A 17440-nucleotide genomic window follows, 5' to 3' on the forward strand; every position below is an offset into this window, starting at 1 on the left:
GGATTTTTTTTTAACATAAAAACATAAAAAGAATCTTGTGAAGGAGAATAATGAATGAATTTTGCTGCTATGAATTTTGTTACTAAATGCAGTACCTGTTGTGTGAGAACATGAATGAAATTAATTTTCAGAAGTCTGCACGAAACTGAAAGATATTATTTCATCATGCAGGTACTCAGAGAAATACATAATTTAAAATATGAGTGTGACTGTTCACAAAGGCCTGCACCAGAAGTTTGCTTTCACAATTGAATTATTGTCCTGAAGCTTGTATTGCTGCCATGATTGTTAATGTAGCAGTTAATTAAAACTTAAATATATCAGGTCACAAGAACATCACATCATTCAAGCTAGTTCAAATTGCTAACGTAGACATACCAAATATTATACTCTCAAGAAACTGTTTTTTCTCATCTCTGAAATTCATTTAATGATTTAGACTATTTAAGGTACATGCCTAAATAAGTATGTGTTGTGTAGATTGGTTGACTAGTTAGGATATGATTTACCACGCAGTGAAAAATCAGTTGTACTCTTAATTGGGACAGTTTAGCAGAAGTCTCTGATTTAGATGGGAAGACTTAGATGCCACAGTGTTACAGGGTGGTGAAATATAATTTCGTCTTCAAGGAGATAATCAAAGTATAGTGACAATCAAAGATAAAAATCTTTACATTCAGCTTACTCCTACATCATGATTTAAGAGCAGTATTGCTAAGCTATGCTTGGAATGTGTGTGCATACACTGATCAAGACTGGGGGGAAAAAAATGTCCTGGGGTGGGTTTGGATTTTTTGTACTGACTTCTAAATATTTCCTCTTTAAACAGATATACCTCCTTCAGTACACAGTTACAGATTGAAGCACTCTTTGACATGTTTCTTGAAAATGCCCCCACTGTACCTATAAATCAGACAAGTGACCAATTGTCTGCTGTTATTCATACCTACATTTAGCAGCATTTTCAGTGCAGTAAATCAGCTCAACCCTCTATTAATGGGTGACATTTGTATAATAGTGTCTGGGAATTTCCACTGTCTTATCCTACTTACCTGGCCTCAGTAATGTTCTGTGTACATCACAGTGTGATTTAAGGAGTCTCTGTGTGCAGTCTCTACAGAAAGGAATATTGAGTGGTTATTTTTAATTTATTTTGGGATGTTACTACTAACTTTGTGCTCTAATCTGAGGTTTAACTACTTAAAAATACACACAAACATTTTGTCACCAGGCATTTGGAAATTATTGAAAATACAGGTAAATATCCAAACAAAATTCTTCTAGCTAGAGCATTTCTTTTACCTCTTCATGTTCAGAATGCTTTAAGGTTTCTGAAGGGTACAGACTATAGCTCATTTACTTCAACTCCACATCACTAGCATAATAAATTAACCCAAGTGGAAAACAGTGGATGATCATAGAAGACATTTCCACAACATGCAAACTTTTTGTGACTCTGAATATGCTTTCATGTGAATTAATAGGTGAGAAATTCAGAACATTTAAGGGAATGCTAGTATTAGATAACCATAATCTCTCCGATGAACACAAGGGCTTCTTTTCAAAACGTTTCTTTTTCCAATTCCATTATAGAAATATTTTCTCTACAGTTTACAATTCTGGTGTTTCTCTATTATAAAATATGTTCCTTTTTTAGGTTTAGGTTTTCCCCCATTACTAGTAAAATATCTATTAATATTTTATATTGTATATTTTAAATAATGTATATTGATTTTTATATAATAAAAATACAATCTGTATTTTGGAAGCCTGGCTCAACAATGATGATTCAATTAACTCTAGGTAATTTTTATTCATAATTTTTATTGAATTTTTATTGGTACAAAACCCTTGACCAAAAAACATTAATTTAAAAAAAAGAAATTAGCTCCTTTAAGTGTGTTTTCCTATAGGAGACCTGGAGTCATGTTTCCCACATACTTTAGCAAGGAAAAAAGGTGAAATCACTTAAATTTTCTTTCTTCAATGTGCTGACACTTTTTTCACAGGTATTCAGTCATTTTCAGTCTCAAATATTGGCAAAAATGTCTTTAGCTTTAAGATCTCGGAGATGGGTTCCTGATTTCTTTCCTGGTAAAAGTCGAGCCCAGTTAGCAACTCCACATCCCGAACACGTGCAGAATGAGCCTGAATTCTTTCTTCAACCCATTCAGAAAGTGTCTTATTTTCCTGTCAAAACAAAGAACAATGTTCAAATACATAAAAGGCACTCTGCTGTTTGATGGTGGTGCTAGGCAATTACCAGTCTTTGAAGTGCTTTCACAGGCAAAAGGCCTTCAGTTGGAAAACTTTTTTTGGGTTTTCCTAGGCATCTTTACAGCCTTGCTTTTAGGCATCTCATTTAAACAGAATCAAATGGATGTCTCCTTTTCCCACCTCCCCACTTTCAAAGCCACAAAGAAGGAAATTATGCTGAAATGGCAAGTATGACTTTAACTACTAAGTACATGAGTCATGTTTTAAACACACAAGTAAGGGTAGTTTTAGTTACAGTATAAATCAGCTGCAGTGCCAAGGCTAGTCCAACAACAGGCACCTGACAACCCAAACAAAGTCCTTACAACAGCTCGGTCTTGATTGCTGTATAGCAATAATAGATGCTAGCTAGATGGCGAAAACAATAGAAATGTAACCACTAATCAATCAAAAATGTTATTTTTCAGCTCTTTTACTACAAAGGGGTTTTTTTTGCAAACAGATGGTAATTTGCTTTTTATTTAATAATATCTGCTTTGAACACAAATGGATCACTAAATTTATGTTATTGCAAGATACAATGAATATGAAGTGCAACAATTTTGGGGGGTTTTGCTAAACTTTAGAAATAACAGTTGATTTCCAAAGTATAAAGACTAACTAATTAATTCTAATTATATATTTTGTACAATTAGTCAAACTACCAAAATGATCACTGGTAAGTGGTGGATTACCCACAGCACAAATGAGGAGACACAGAAGTTGTTTCTAAGCAGCACAAACTTGCACCTGTCTGGAGTTATGAGTTCAAAGTTATAAATAAACTAAAAACTGGCTTAGAGAGCCAGTTCAAGTCTGTACAGCTATATTTTTGTGTCTGGAGACTGTAATATACACACTGAGTTAAGAAACCTTCTGCAATCCAGAGTTTGCAGAATAGACACTCAGCTGGCACAACAATACATATTAGACTCAGATAACTTGTTTTATTTGCTACAAAATATGGGATTTACTCTCTTAGTGCTAAGCATAGATTTTATTTAATCCAAGTATGAATTTCAACTGCAGAACCATCAAGCTAAATGCCTGCTGTCCAATTTCTCATAGAGATGGAACAAATGGTTGAAGGAATTCTTCCAGCTACACTGAAGTCCTCTGATACCTCTGGAGTAGGTTTATGCTGTAATCTTCCATAAAGCTATCTCATTACCCTGTTGTCTGTACTGCTGTTCTCGGCTGTTCCAGGTGACAGCATTTCCAAGTCCTCTTATCAAACCTTCCTTTCTTCTTCCTTGCTTTCTATCAGCTCATTAGTTTCAGGCTACCTCTACTGGAGCTCCTTGCTCTTCCAGTCATTTGACTCTCAGCTCACTCTCAACCCATTGGGAATGAATTAATTAAAAAGATTCTCCAGATGGCTGGATTCCAATGGGAATCAGTTCGCAGAGCTCACTGGCACACAAGAGCATAGAACTATACTTACAGCACAGCTTTCAGTGTTGTCAGGTCGATGAGGAATGATAAAAGATGAAGCATCCAAGGACCCTGAACAGTTCAGTGGAGTATAGGACTTGTTCTTGCAGCTAGTCAGAACCACAAAGTAATGGGTTGGGACAGGGATTTCTGTATTGTTTACATGCCTACAAAATGAACAATAATTAAAGGATTTGTTGAGATATCAAGTATTAAAACCATTAATGCCATTAGCAATGTATAGACCTTTTTTCAGCATAGATCTTTCAATACTACATAACTTACATTTCTTTTATAATTGAAAAAAAAAAAAAAACTGATGGGATAGACAGCCTCACTACTTATTTCATGAACAGAAAACATGCATGGATTATTCCTTCTCTACAAACAGTCCCACTGAAACCAGTAGGCCTGCTTACATGGTCAATACTAGTTTTTACAAAGCCAGAGATATCTACATCTGGAAGAGGCAGGATAGAACATCATATTTGCCCTTCATTACATTAAGAATTTCAACCATTGAATTGGAGAAGAGTGATGAGAAAATTAACTTCTGGTTCCTTGCCATCAAGAAATGCCAGAATTATGACTTGTGGCTATGTGTTATAGAAACCAGCTTAGGATAACCAATCGAAAATGTCTTTGCCACCCTTTTCTGTGAACACGGTTACTTTTGTGTATAAACTGATGAGGGGCTGAACACTTCCCAGGCTTTCTGTATATCTTCAGTATTCAACAAAACACCATCACTGAAATCATTATGCTACTTTGTATGACTGACTAACCATGCTGAATAAAACATGCTTCTTCCAAACTGTAGAAAACATTATGTGGTCAGCTGGGTATTACAGCATTCTGCTTGGAAGGAAGTTGTAGTTTCTCCTCCCTTCCACCCTCCTACTACGTGGCAAAGATGATTTTCCCGTTCTCAAACCATTTTTAACAGATGTGGTATTAAGTCTAGCCTTGAATAAAACATCTCCAGTGACAGATTCAGTTGTGCAGATTTCCCAGCACCTTTCTACTCCATAAACGTTCTTACTGTCACAAGGCATTTTCCTTAATCTAACTTCTTGTTCTAATTCTTTTTTTCCTTCCTTTTGTCCTTATTCACTAACATAAATAGGTTTTATCTTTTATGTGTACCTCAAACGTGTCAGATGTTGAAGTGAGCTTTGTAAGTCATAGCTATGCAAAAGAACCTCTCAGGAATGTTACATTTTGCATTCCCAGTTACACAATTCAGTGAAGGCAAATACAGAAATCTGATCTTTGATAAAACACACCAGTTGGATACACAGGAAAAAACAACAAACACGTGAGCAAGCACAACATGAAAGTGAGAAAATTATGCTTAAGCATGTCTTCTGCATATTTAGATGCCATATATTCTCCTTGTATTTCTGTGGCAGAGGCCCAAAATCTAAGGCATAAAGCTTGGGAAACTAATTTCTGGTCTGTGCCTGTGTACAGAGATACACATGTAACTGCAAAGCTTTTTTACTCTTCACTGGAACTTCAAATTCTACGGTAGTGTATCTGTTTGCAAGAGTATTTGCTACTGTATGAGTAATAGGGGATGTAGGATTATAAAGATAATATTCCATATAATATAAATAATATCTCCATATTTGTTTATTGTTCCTTTTAAATAACAGCTTGCCTACGTGGAAATACAGTGAAAATAATATAGAGTTTGACTTCTGGCTTTTCCATGTACTTACTGCTTAATGTCATCAAGACTATCAAAATGGCCATCATAATTGTAATCAAACACTGGTCCACTGATAACGTTTACACCATTCCTTTCTCTAGCATACTCCTGAAGAAGTACATTATGGAAATAGTCCCATATGTCTGTCATTAAAAGAAAATAAAAGCATAATTAATACAAATTTGAAGTCATTTCACCACTAAAGAAAAAGAATATATTTCTCTTTTTGCTATAGATTAATAATAAAAACTTCAGAAGTAAACTGCATGTAAAATCAACTCTTGTTACACAAAATTTGGATTTCATCAGAAGGGACATACTCTCACTCACCATTGAAAGAGGCACAGTAAATGCTATTATAGTTCTGCAAGGTAAATTGCAGAACTGGAGACATAGAACATCGAATCTGTTGAGCCCCAATTCTAAAGCTGAGAGGTCATTAATTTCTAGTCTACTTGTCAATATCTGCAGTATGCCAATTAGTAAGAATTGAGATAATGGTTTTGTGAGAGAAATATTCACCACCTGAGAGTTAGTTTAACTCTACAGAACTCATATCTAATATCACTAGACAATTCGGCCTATTTCACTGATGTCATTAGAGAAAACACAATTTGTAGGATATAAGCTAGTGAAGCTATTCAAATATTTACAACTAGCATGGCAAAAAAGAACAAGTGTGTTTTGAGGGTTGAGCGCATCTCATACTGATTTTCCTCTTCTTTATGGTCTAGAGAATTTCTTGTAGTTTTACTTGGAAAAATTTTTCATAATGTCTTTGATTTGCTTGGGACATTAAAGACACTTAGGTCTTCTGGATTTCTGGTTTTTTACATGACATGAGTGAGCAAATAAATAAGGTCTGAAAGCATTAGAAAAGTAGTTACATCATTGCTTTTGCTCCAGCTTTTTCCTTACACAACTCCTCTTTTTATCTGTCTTCTAAGAAAATGAGCCTAGGCCAAAGAGTAAAGCAGGATGATGTGCAGCTGTAGAAAACTTCTCATCAGTGATTACGAACAAATGCAAGTCAGGCTTGATTGGAAAAGTTAATTTGTATAATTGAAACACCTGTTATAGAAATAATATTCCAAGATTAATACTATCTGTTTTGAGTTTCTGCTTGATGAAACAGGCACTTTATCAGGGCACTGTTTAAAAATTGTGTTCTGTCTTCTCTTGAGACTTTGCAAAAAAAGAAAGTGTGTTTCAAAATTTCAAACACTACTTTTCAAAAGTTTTGAAAAGTTTTAAAGGCATTTTCACAACATCTGGATATACAGCAGGCCATGCATTAATGTTTTTAAGTCCTTGTGATAGCTTTATCAAATCCAGAATAATTACAGAAAATTAATCATAAGTAATAAAAATCTTTCAACCTACCTCTGAAAGCTGGGAACATGGGAACAATATTGCTAATAAGTAAGGCATCATACTGTTCAAGAGCAGATGAACTGAAGTCTGTAAAAAAAGATTAGGTATAAATGAATGGAATACTATACAAAGACAATATGCCACTAAGAATTGGAGGTATATATCTCCTCATTTGTACAATCTGTTCAATAAATAATAATTATAAATTCTGACAATAGGAAATGAGTATATAAACAGAGGAAAAGGGACAGCCCTTCCTTCTAACCCTTTACATCTTCCAAACAGGTTTCATCACAGTCAGGTTGTTCCATTTTTTAAAGAAAAACCTAAATGTTCTAAACTGAAAATATTTGGATATAAGTAGCAGTTTTCCTGCTTTTGGTCAGTCTGCAAACACTGGAAACCTTCTTCTGCCAAACATGCTGATCCGAAAGAAGTTTGTTTTGGTGTTTGGGTATATGTTTAAACATAAACCCACATCCAGCTGATTAAGACTTTCTAAGGTCTAGCTATAAAAAGAACCACACTCACTGGGAGGATAGAGGAAACTGCGGGTGAAGGTCAGCCCTTCTGGGTAGTTGGAACAATTTTGGCTCTGAGCAGCCGGGATTCTAACATCAGCCCGCAGACAGTCTGAAACAGTGGGAGGAAGAGAAGAAGTGTTTTCCTGTGAAAAGGAAAAAAATAAAAAAGTATTACACCCACGACTGTGGCTAAGCCAATGCTTTGTATGGTTTTAATTTTCTAGAATGGACTTCACTGAATCTTCTCCTATTTTCATAGTGAATCAGGTCACTGCAAGTAAGGGATACTAATGTTTTCTGGGTAGTGTTTTTCCTCCACTTCTGTTTTTAGGTAATTCAGGGAAATCCTTGTGAAGCATGTAAAATTGTAGTAGCAAAATAAGGTTATACCTTAGGCAAAAAACGGATGACATTTGACTCATTTGTCACTTTTACATATTTCTGGAAACACAAACTTGATGTCACATCCTCCTGGGAAGCAGCTAGTATATAAAAATTACACTATCACCTCATCTTAGCATCTGAGGATGCTGTCTCCATAAGAATCTATACTGTTGAAGAGTTATATCTAAAGAAATTCATAGTAAATTTAGTATATTTTACTGGCTAGTTTCACTAACTTCACTGAGACATGTTAACATGAACACTAGCTAAGATCTGGCCAAAAGTGATTCTGATGTGTATAATTGTTTCTATAACCTTTTGTTCCTATAACCTTTTCTACAACCTTTTCTTTCAGAATTTTACAATAGCGTTAACTAAATATTCTGAATGTGCTTTTCTGTGTTTAAGTGCATTTTCTTTTTCATCCTGTACATGTAAATTGCATATAATTTATTTCCATTTATTTGTTTTTTACCCTTATAAACAGAATAAATATCTAAATTGATTTTCAGTAGATTGTTTATTTTGGTTGATTAAAACCAAATAGAAATAAAGAACTAGAACGTTCTTCTTGTGCCTCTTTGTACTCCTGGATTTAATTTTTCTTTCTTCTGTAAAAATTTAATCTTTCTTCTGTCAAAATTCTTTTACATGCCCATATTATGATCAGGTTGCATATTAATGGAAAACATATATACCACATGGAATGAAATATAAAATACAAAAGTCTTTCTTTGCCATCTGAGCACATCACATGTCATTGTCAAGCAATGTGCAAATCTGATATTCAATTCATTTGAGCAATTTGTCCTTTATAGTGTCCAAATCAGTAAGGCAAGCTTAATGGATCAGGGTCAGGAAGATCAGGAAGAAACTAGTATTTTAAATTTAATAATTAAGTTGTGATATTAAACAACAGCTTTAACTTTTTTATGATCTCTTATTTCCCCATATTTGTGCTGATAAAATAAGAAATCTCATAGACATCAGTAACAGACCTCTTCAGACAGAAAAGTCAATGTAGAAGTTATTTCCTCAAGACAACTTAGTAAAAGGGTCAAATTGTAGGGATAAATAATCCCATGAACATCCACTAGTTTACTGACCCTGAAAACTCAAACAGTTTATTCCAGAACCACATACCCTTGAACCCTGAGAGGTTCATTCAACTATAATTACATTTTTCAGAAATTATATCATGTAACAGAGAACAAATAAGCAGAACATACAGAAATATGCATTAGTACAAACTGTCTTCAAGAAAAGAAATAAGAATTTTTTTTTCCAAAATTTTTTCCAAATAGGAAAAAGATCACCATACTCTTAGGAAATCTTAAAAGCTTCTGATTTTTGTAATACCACAACTGACAGGCAAGTTGGAGCACTATGTTGTCAGCATATCCCTTTTACAGAACAGGCTAAAGGGAACCAGCCTACCTGCAGCTGTACTCTTCCATATCTTTTGTGTCCGTAGCAAATGGCCATTACCACTTTCTTAAAACTATATTTTAAGGTAGCTGAAATTTAAATTTTATCAAAGACACTTTTTGTTTTTCAGACATAAAGGCCTTAGGCCATCAGTACTTAACCAGGATTCCTGATGAATAGACCCCATTTTCAACCCATTATATCATAAATTTAAGAATAGTACAGATATTTGATAACCTACAGGCTTATTCACAGTGTATGCAGTCCACAGTGGCATCCAGATATCATAGCTGTATCCACTCACAAACTGATGATGGGAAAGAAGGCAGTACTCATTTTTCTTCTGAAGAACTTTGGGTCTCCCATATGGCAAATGATATGAGCTTGCCTTCTTTACTAAAATTTGAACAATAATTATTGATTTATTATTCTCTAACATTTTGGATGGTACAAAGGTTTAAGAGAGAAGACGAAAGAATTTGGATTAAAACTTTAATAAATAGAAATAAAACAAATACTAAATATGGACAGGTGTTTCTTTAAGCTTTTAGTGTATGAGTGGAATAAAAATGTAGAAAATACTTTTCTTATTATGTTCAATGTACAAAAGCCAATGTATCAGATTTTTAATTTCTTGTTTCTTTGAAATCTCATACCAATCTATATATTTTGAACTTATCTTAGAGTGAAAATTACGTTGTATTTGGCTAGGAAGCATTACAATGTTTCCTAAAATTTCCAGCAACCACATAAAAAAGCACACAGAAATATCTATGGGAGTTTTTGATTAGAGAAAGACAACATTATGGATACAAGGAAAAAAGAGTTACAACATATAGCCTGGAGGTACTCATATTTTCTCCAAAGACCACTAGAACCTGTATAATTTTTTCCAAGATTTTAATGGAATTCAGATCCTATTCTTATATACATGTTGCTATAACAGTGTCCATTAGCATTCTTTAAAGAAACACAAAAGAAGAAGGAAAAAAGATGTGCTTCTGACTTGGCTTTTCTACTTCACTTTTAAGTGTAATTAACATTGCAAAAATCCCCACTGATACCAATTACATAAAATATAGACCAAGTATAGATTTAAAAATACTGATGTACTTTTCAATTTTGTTACTTACTTTCTTCTGTAGTGAGATTCAACCTCTCATTTAGTTTTTCTTCTGTCACATTTGGCATCTGTAAAGTAAAAGAGAATCATTCAGAATTAATCCACAACTTAGAAAAAACAAAGAAAGCAGAACACACTTGAAAATGATACCAGAAGTCCCTATTTACATGCATGCATTGGCATCCCAGTGGATGTTCAGGAGTCAAACTGGAAACTGGACATGAAAAAGGAGACGACTCTTCTTTTGGATGTGAAGGATTGTAAAAAGGTTTTCTTAAGAGGTGATTCAAGCTGCCATGCGTTCCATTGTTTGGTGCTGGTGTTATACGCAGCAAATCTGTTGAAACATTTGAAATTTGTAAACATACTTTAAAACTAATATGGCATTTAAAAAGACACTCATTTTCCAAGTCTACACACCTGCTATGCATTCTAAATGTAGAAAACATAGCTTATTCCATTATCTAAACTATTATGGTAACTACTCCCATCAACCTGCAATTTTCTAGGTAGGGGGGTTATTTGCTATCTTCCACTGCATCGAAATTTGGTAATTATAGATTTGAGTACTGTTCATATAGTTTTATAGATTTCCATAACATTCACAAGATTAGATGATTTAATGCAGAGTACAAATGTGATTGCAACTGCATTATATTGTGAAGCGTCCTAGCCTATTGTATTTTCCTGTGATGCTTTAATCCATATTTCCTGAGGCACCTACTTCCTAATTGCTGATTGCCAGGACTGCAACGGTCCCTCATATGTTACAAATTACAAGATTCTTATCCCACAGTTTCCCAGGCATCATTTCAACAACAAGCCACATGGCAGGTATTGTTCTCTGTGATTCTTTAAAGAAATTCTTCTGCAAACAGAAAAAACCTTCATAGCAGAACAACTTTTTGGCAGTTAACATTTTAGCACTGTACAGAAGGCATAGGAGCATCTCTTTAGTGTTTTGTGGGAAAAACCTAATTTCTGAATGAATTCACTGAATTTTTAGTTGCTCTTCTTTCAGCACTTACAAAATTGGTATTTGAAAACAGTTTATTATCTCAAGTACTGGATGGTTTCTACTCACCACACATAAGATTGTAAACCTCAATGTTTTCAAAAGCATCCACTTCTGTTTTCTCTTTAAAGCTTGGGCCATATGCTAAGAATATAGCCTAGATTGTTATTAAAAAAAAAAAAAAAAAAAAAAAAAAAAAAAAAAAAAAAAAAAAAAAAAAAAAAAAAAAAAAAAAAAAAAAAAAAAAAAAAAAAAAAAAAGGTCATCTAAAGGAATCAAAATTCAGTTGCATTTTATGGAAACTGAGAACTGAGACAATGAAACAAAATAGTCTTTCTGCAGTCATAAAAGTTAAAAATACAGCATTGTTCTGGTAAAGAAGGCAAATTTTGGTCATTGTATAATGGCCAGTCTCTTCGCGAACGAAGAACCGGGGAAGGTCTTTCCACCTTCCAGCCTGCGCATTGGATTTTTTTTAGGTGAGACACAGTGTGCGCGGAACTGAACCCACCCTTTAATCCTGAGGTTCATCTGCCGGGGCCAAGCACGCTTGGACGGTGGCAGCGAGGTCCTCAGGACGTAGATGGATTGCCTTACGGGCTAACGAGCTCCATCTGCCCGGGGAGGGGCCCCGACCGGGAATCGAACCCGGGTCTCTGCAGTGACAGTGCAGTGAATTTTCCCCTGGACCACCGGGGGCTAATTTGAAGAAAATTGCAAAACATAAATTCATTTAGCAAGATACTTTGAACTATATAATGACTCTCCTTTGACTTTTGGGGGCTTTCCTTTAATACCCATTGCATTCTTAAGCCTTTGAGTCACTCAAGAGTCTATAGCCATGGCTAAAGCAGTAAGCAGGGAACTGCAAAGACACATTCCAAACTCAGCAAAGACATACATCTGTATCACCAATGGTTCAACATAGCACTGGATGATCCTTGCTGGAGTCTGCAAGCATTGTAGCAAAACATTGACACTACATACAATTTCATAGTAGTTTCTATTACTTTAGAGCTCTCTGCCATAAGACACAGGAAACATGACTAAAAAGGACAATGAGCTGTTCTAAAGCAATATTATGTTTCCATAATAGAGAAGGAATTATTAACTTATTTTAGAAAGATGACATTTGTTCCCTTATAAAGAAAAAAATTTGCATTAGTCGTTGTGCCACCAGCATAAGGTTTTCTATGATTAACGTTTCCAGGGTAACCAGAATTTACCTTTTCTTTCCATACAAATATTCAGCGTCATTCTGATCAGTATACTGACATTTGGGTTTAATAAAGTCGTGAGGATCTGAAAGAATTTACTTCTTGGACACAGAATATGGGACATGTAGTGGCATGTTCAATATTATTTAAAGGTTCACATCACAGAAAGTACATGAAAACTCAAAAGCTCAAGACTTTGAAATATTTTCATTGTAACCAGAAGTGAAAATTAGTTGAAACTATACTAACTTTTTGGTTCTGATGATATGATTAACTCTTGTAAGATAAGCAGAGACAATGAGATTTGGCTTGTTTGAGTATACAGGCTTTCAGATGCTTAGGTGAACATCCAGAGCCTATGGAGATTTTTCAGTCAGTGCCTCAGTAGAAGAATGAAATAACAAAAGAATTTGGTGTCATGGAGCTAAACATGGTGTACTTGATTTACTGAAGTCTACCTGGCTCCAGGTAGGTAAGGTAAGCCCAGAGAGGTTTTACTACAGGGCCACAATGAAGCAGGCCTTGTACACATCGATGGAAGGCAATACAAATATGTGGACCTAGAATGTGGGTCAATAGTTTACATATCTTGTTGACACAGGAGAAAAAGCACACTGCAAAAACTATCATATAATCTGTATTCTGGTGGTTTACCTAGCACATCATGATTTGGATTTAATAAAGTGCAAGACTTGAATAGAAATCATCTTACCTGCATACTTTTAAATTCATTGTTATAGCCATGGTCACCCCCATCACAAAATGTGTAACTTTCATCCCTAAGGAGAAACCACCACAGAGTGTAAATAAAAATGGTACAAACAGAACCAGTTAATAACAGTCACTGTGACTCACTGGACTCTGGATCGTGTCTTAAGAACTGAATCTGACATAATACTGCAGTACTTATTGCTTATTATAATGTTCACTTTTATGAAGATGTCTTTCCCCTGTAATAGAAATTGCTATGGACAGAAATAAATTATCCTAGTTGGCTCTAAGTGTATAGTGAAAAAATGTTTTCAAAATAAATTGAAAAAATGGCTAGTTTTGAAATAAGGGCTTCACCTAGCTACAAATTTCAGAACTTTTAGTTCTGCTTAAGAAGTTTGTTTAGGAAGAATTATTCAGTTACGTTCTGTGGTGTTCGCATTTTAACAGAAAACTTTTAAGAGGAGAACTCTGATATTAGCCTCTGCAGAATAATATAAATAAGAATGTAAGGGGTTTTGCATTACAAGGCAAGATTTTCATCATGGATTCTTAAGGGTGAAGGTGAGATGTGAAAGCATGGGGTTGGATTACTGAATAAATAACATATCAGAATAGTCTCACATAGTGACTAATACTTATTTCAATTTACCGATCACTGAGACACATGGAAAGATAAAGACATAGTCATCCCATATTAATTCAATGCACAAAGCACATGCATCCTGTTTTCAGAGGCCCAAGAACACTTGAGCACAGTTTAAAAAAGGGTGATTATAAGATTTTTTTTCAGTGGACATTTCTTTTTATATGTTCAGGAAGATTATTTGGTTGCACCAAAACAGTCAAGTAACATATTCATTTAGATTAGGAATTTTCTACTCTTTTAATAGTCTTGAAATTCCAAGTTGGATCACGCTTCTCCTACTGCAATAGTGTAACTCAGTGAATATAGTATTGCTGCAAACACCACAGATGTTGAATTGATTTTTCAAAGCCTTGGGTTGAATCTAAGGCTTGTCTGAACTGCTCTTGATTTGCTCAGAGCTATTTTTTTAATGTTTCACTCTTAAAGTAATTTTTTGTAATGACCAGGTGGTTAAGTCTAACTTGTTACCTTATCTATCAGTCTATCTTTGCATGATAATACAAGCGCATCTGACATATGTAGAATGCACCATATCTCAGTGAACTGAGATGTAATGTTAACTTGCTGACCACTGAAGAATGAGCAAACTATAGTGTTAGCACACATATGGGAAGAACCCCATTCGGATCACAGAGTGAGGAAGAAACTTGGACAACATTCCTTCTGGTAACGGACTCATAATACTATGACTGGTAATATCCACACATGAACCAAACTGAAGCCATTAACCTTAGAACCCAGAAGGGCAGTGGAGGAGTGACAGCAATGTCAAGAAAAGGACTAGATACTAGAATGCTTTATATAGCAATTTTAATTGTGTTATTTCCAACACAGCCTTTTCTGTGTTCCTGTGATTTTTGATAATTTTACTGTGAGGTAGTATTAATTTCTTTACTTTTTTTTTTTACTTACTTTTTTTTTTTGGTAAAAATTAGGCCTGGAGTAATGATGAATCTTGTATTAGACTATTAAAGTTTGAATCACACTAATAACGTTCTTGGCTTTATGTATAAAACATGTGTCCTTTTTACATATAGTAAAGATTTTAAATGTAACAAACATGGAAATGTAACAAGCCTAAAGGAATTGAGGCATCTGTGAAGGAAACAAAAAGGATGAGAATGGGAAGGAAAAAAATAGGGTAACAGCCACACAAATTATATTACCTCACAGCCAGCCACTGTCGATCCACCAAAAGATGAACTTTATCAATACGAATGTTGTTGGCATAGTGGAATCGTTTTGGCAAGTCAGGAGTCAGATAGGGCTTGAAGTGCTGAGGGGAGCTTTTGCACTGTGCAAGAGCAAAGAGTCCAGTCATGAGTTTCACTGTTTCAAAAAACCACCCATCATTCAAAATTATCACAAATATCTTAATTACATGAATGTAATCACAGAGCCCATTATTCACAGATAGCTTCTCAGATAACCTGCAGATGTCATTTTTGGCCTAGAAAGCAATGGAAGGAAAAGCAGCCCTTTCTAGGAACTGTTTGAAAATACAGTATATATAATATGTATACCAAGTCCACAAATACTGTAGTAAAGGTACACCCAAGGCTGAAAGACATTCAATAGTAATGTCTAGTCTATCTGTCTGAACTAATGTCACTGGCATCTAGTTGGTAAAACTACAAGAGAAAGTTTCCTGGCAGTTTATTTCTGCCATGTTCTGTTACTTTACCATTCAATAAATAACAAGGCAAGTCAAGTACACATAACATAGCACAGTCTAGGGTTTTAGCTGCAAGCCTGAACATGTACTCTCATGCTATGTAAATGTCCATTGCTCAGCTGTTAGCTAAAGGTCTTAGCTTTTACATCCACATTTACTGTGCTAATATAATTTAAAAGTGTTTTGTTAGCAAGCATGCCATGAATGAGCTTGGAATTGAGAGCCTAATGATAACCATATGACATACTGCAAAGACTTAACTATATATGGCCATTAGAAGCCATTCCAGCTGGCTGCAAGCATCATGGCAAAGTTTCAGAAGTGTTGCTCCTGATAAAGAATCCAGCACTGGGACTACACAGAACATCTAAAATGCTGGGGGAAGTGCTGTTAGCAAGCTGGGTAAGCCACAGAAGTGGACCTCTATCACCACACAGGCCGTAAAACTATAGCATGCCTAGAGTCTGATCTGACATCTTCACCTCTAAGTACTTGAGTTGTATGGTCTGCATAGAATGACATTAACACATGAAGTAAGTGTGCCTCAGTAGTCATCAAAGAAGCATAGAGGAATCCAGGCACATGAAAAATAAGGATTTAATGTGTTTGCTAGCCCAGGAGAAGAGGTTTAATTAAAGGGGAAAATCAACGTATGACTTGTAAGTCTATTGATCAGGAATTAATATACAACACACAATTCCCTCCTCTGTCCAAAACCCTCATTTTAAGAACTTGAGAGGGACAAAATACACTAATCATTTGTGAATAGAAAAGAGGACATATCCTGATACTGGGCTGTTCCCATAAGGCATGAGGTATCACATCTCTGTAATTATTAGCAGTAACAATTTCAGCCGAGGTTGAGAACATGCAAGTTGTGATATTCCTCTCACACTAATGCTCTTTGATACGACAGACTCCACATCCTACAGTGAGATAGGGGATGTAGCACTGAATAGCAGAAGCTATTTCCAGCCATTGACATCCTACTCCTACATTTGCTTTGGATGCTGGCAAATAAAGGGCATGCTCTTAGGCATTCAGAATCAAGAAAAAATTAAACAGGAAGTTTCACTGCCCTTTGGACTACAAAGGCAAGCAAAAACTAAGTGTAATATTGCATAACTGAGCTGTTCAACAGGTTAAAGGAAGACCTCTAGTGGTGATTTATCAGAGATGCCCAACTCGGAATGAGAGGTTCCTTGTGTTTATGAGCCCTTACAGGGCTGTCCTGTATTAATGTGTCTAAAATCCCCCTTTCCTATTTATTTTTCCAGCCTCTACAACACTCTGTGGCAATGTGCTCTACAATGTCATTATCTGTTGTGTGGAAAAGTTACTTAAACCTAGCCTGGGTGCAGCAACTGTGGTACAGAGCTAAGAGATGACTGTTATGCAAAGCATCTCTGTGCTGTATTGTGTTTTATAATGAATACATACACTACTTTCTCCATGTAAAGTCTGCCACTTCTCTTTCAAAGTGAAGTACAGAAAACTCTTTTGCTCTGAACAGAGGTCCCCCATGGCAAACCTTTGTGCATCATCTTTGAACGACTTCCAGAACTGCCTCCGACAGTACACTGGTGTCAGTATACCATTTAAACTGGCCCTGTAGTCTCATTTTTTTTCAAATTGTCCTTTTTGATCAGAGTCCTGTTAAGAGTAGCTATGAGGAAATGTTATGAAAATATTTACTCACTGTGAGGTTTTTAACAATTCCTTCGGAGTCAACTGTTAAAAAGAAAAGATGAATTAACATACATTCAAAACAGTTGAAGGGATAAAGCCTCAAGAGAAAAATTTCAACATGCTTTCTGTCTCTAAAAGTGATTTTCTTTACTAGCTTGTGAAGACATAACAGGTAGAAATGTTATGTTTCCAAGGCTTACTGTCAGTGAGGTAAGAATGTTACACTTCCAAGGGTAATTGCCTGTAA

General features: G+C 35.3%; 1 protein-coding gene across 2 annotated transcripts in view; it reads right to left on the reverse strand.

The window, feature by feature from the left end:
* Window positions 1-1832: 1832 nt before the first annotated feature.
* LOC114070221 (venom phosphodiesterase 1-like) overlaps window positions 1833-17440 on the reverse strand; it is a 35481-nt gene continuing 19873 nt past the window's right edge. Inside the window, exons 14-25 of one of the 2 annotated variants that reach the window (XM_027907472.1) lie at window positions 17204-17235; window positions 14996-15123; window positions 13182-13248; window positions 11322-11409; window positions 10405-10574; window positions 10248-10305; window positions 9356-9510; window positions 7310-7445; window positions 6788-6865; window positions 5415-5547; window positions 3701-3857; window positions 1833-2190 (exon numbers count right to left, since the gene is read on the reverse strand). In XM_027907472.1, coding sequence (XP_027763273.1) covers window positions 2014-2190; window positions 3701-3857; window positions 5415-5547; window positions 6788-6865; window positions 7310-7445; window positions 9356-9510; window positions 10248-10305; window positions 10405-10574; window positions 11322-11409; window positions 13182-13248; window positions 14996-15123; window positions 17204-17235 — 1379 coding nt within the window. In that variant the 3' untranslated portion in view covers window positions 1833-2013. Of the gene's footprint in view, window positions 2191-3700; window positions 3858-5414; window positions 5548-6787; window positions 6866-7309; window positions 7446-9355; window positions 9511-10247; window positions 10306-10401; window positions 10575-11321; window positions 11410-13181; window positions 13249-14995; window positions 15124-17203; window positions 17236-17440 lie in introns of both variants that reach the window. The other variant, XM_027907473.1, reaches the window with a different exon arrangement.

Source organism: Empidonax traillii, unplaced genomic scaffold (genome assembly GCF_003031625.1).
Source record: "Empidonax traillii isolate 1590-97213 ecotype Southwest subspecies unplaced genomic scaffold, ASM303162v1 scaffold1477:size107278, whole genome shotgun sequence".
NCBI classification, from domain to species: Eukaryota; Metazoa; Chordata; class Aves; order Passeriformes; family Tyrannidae; genus Empidonax; species Empidonax traillii.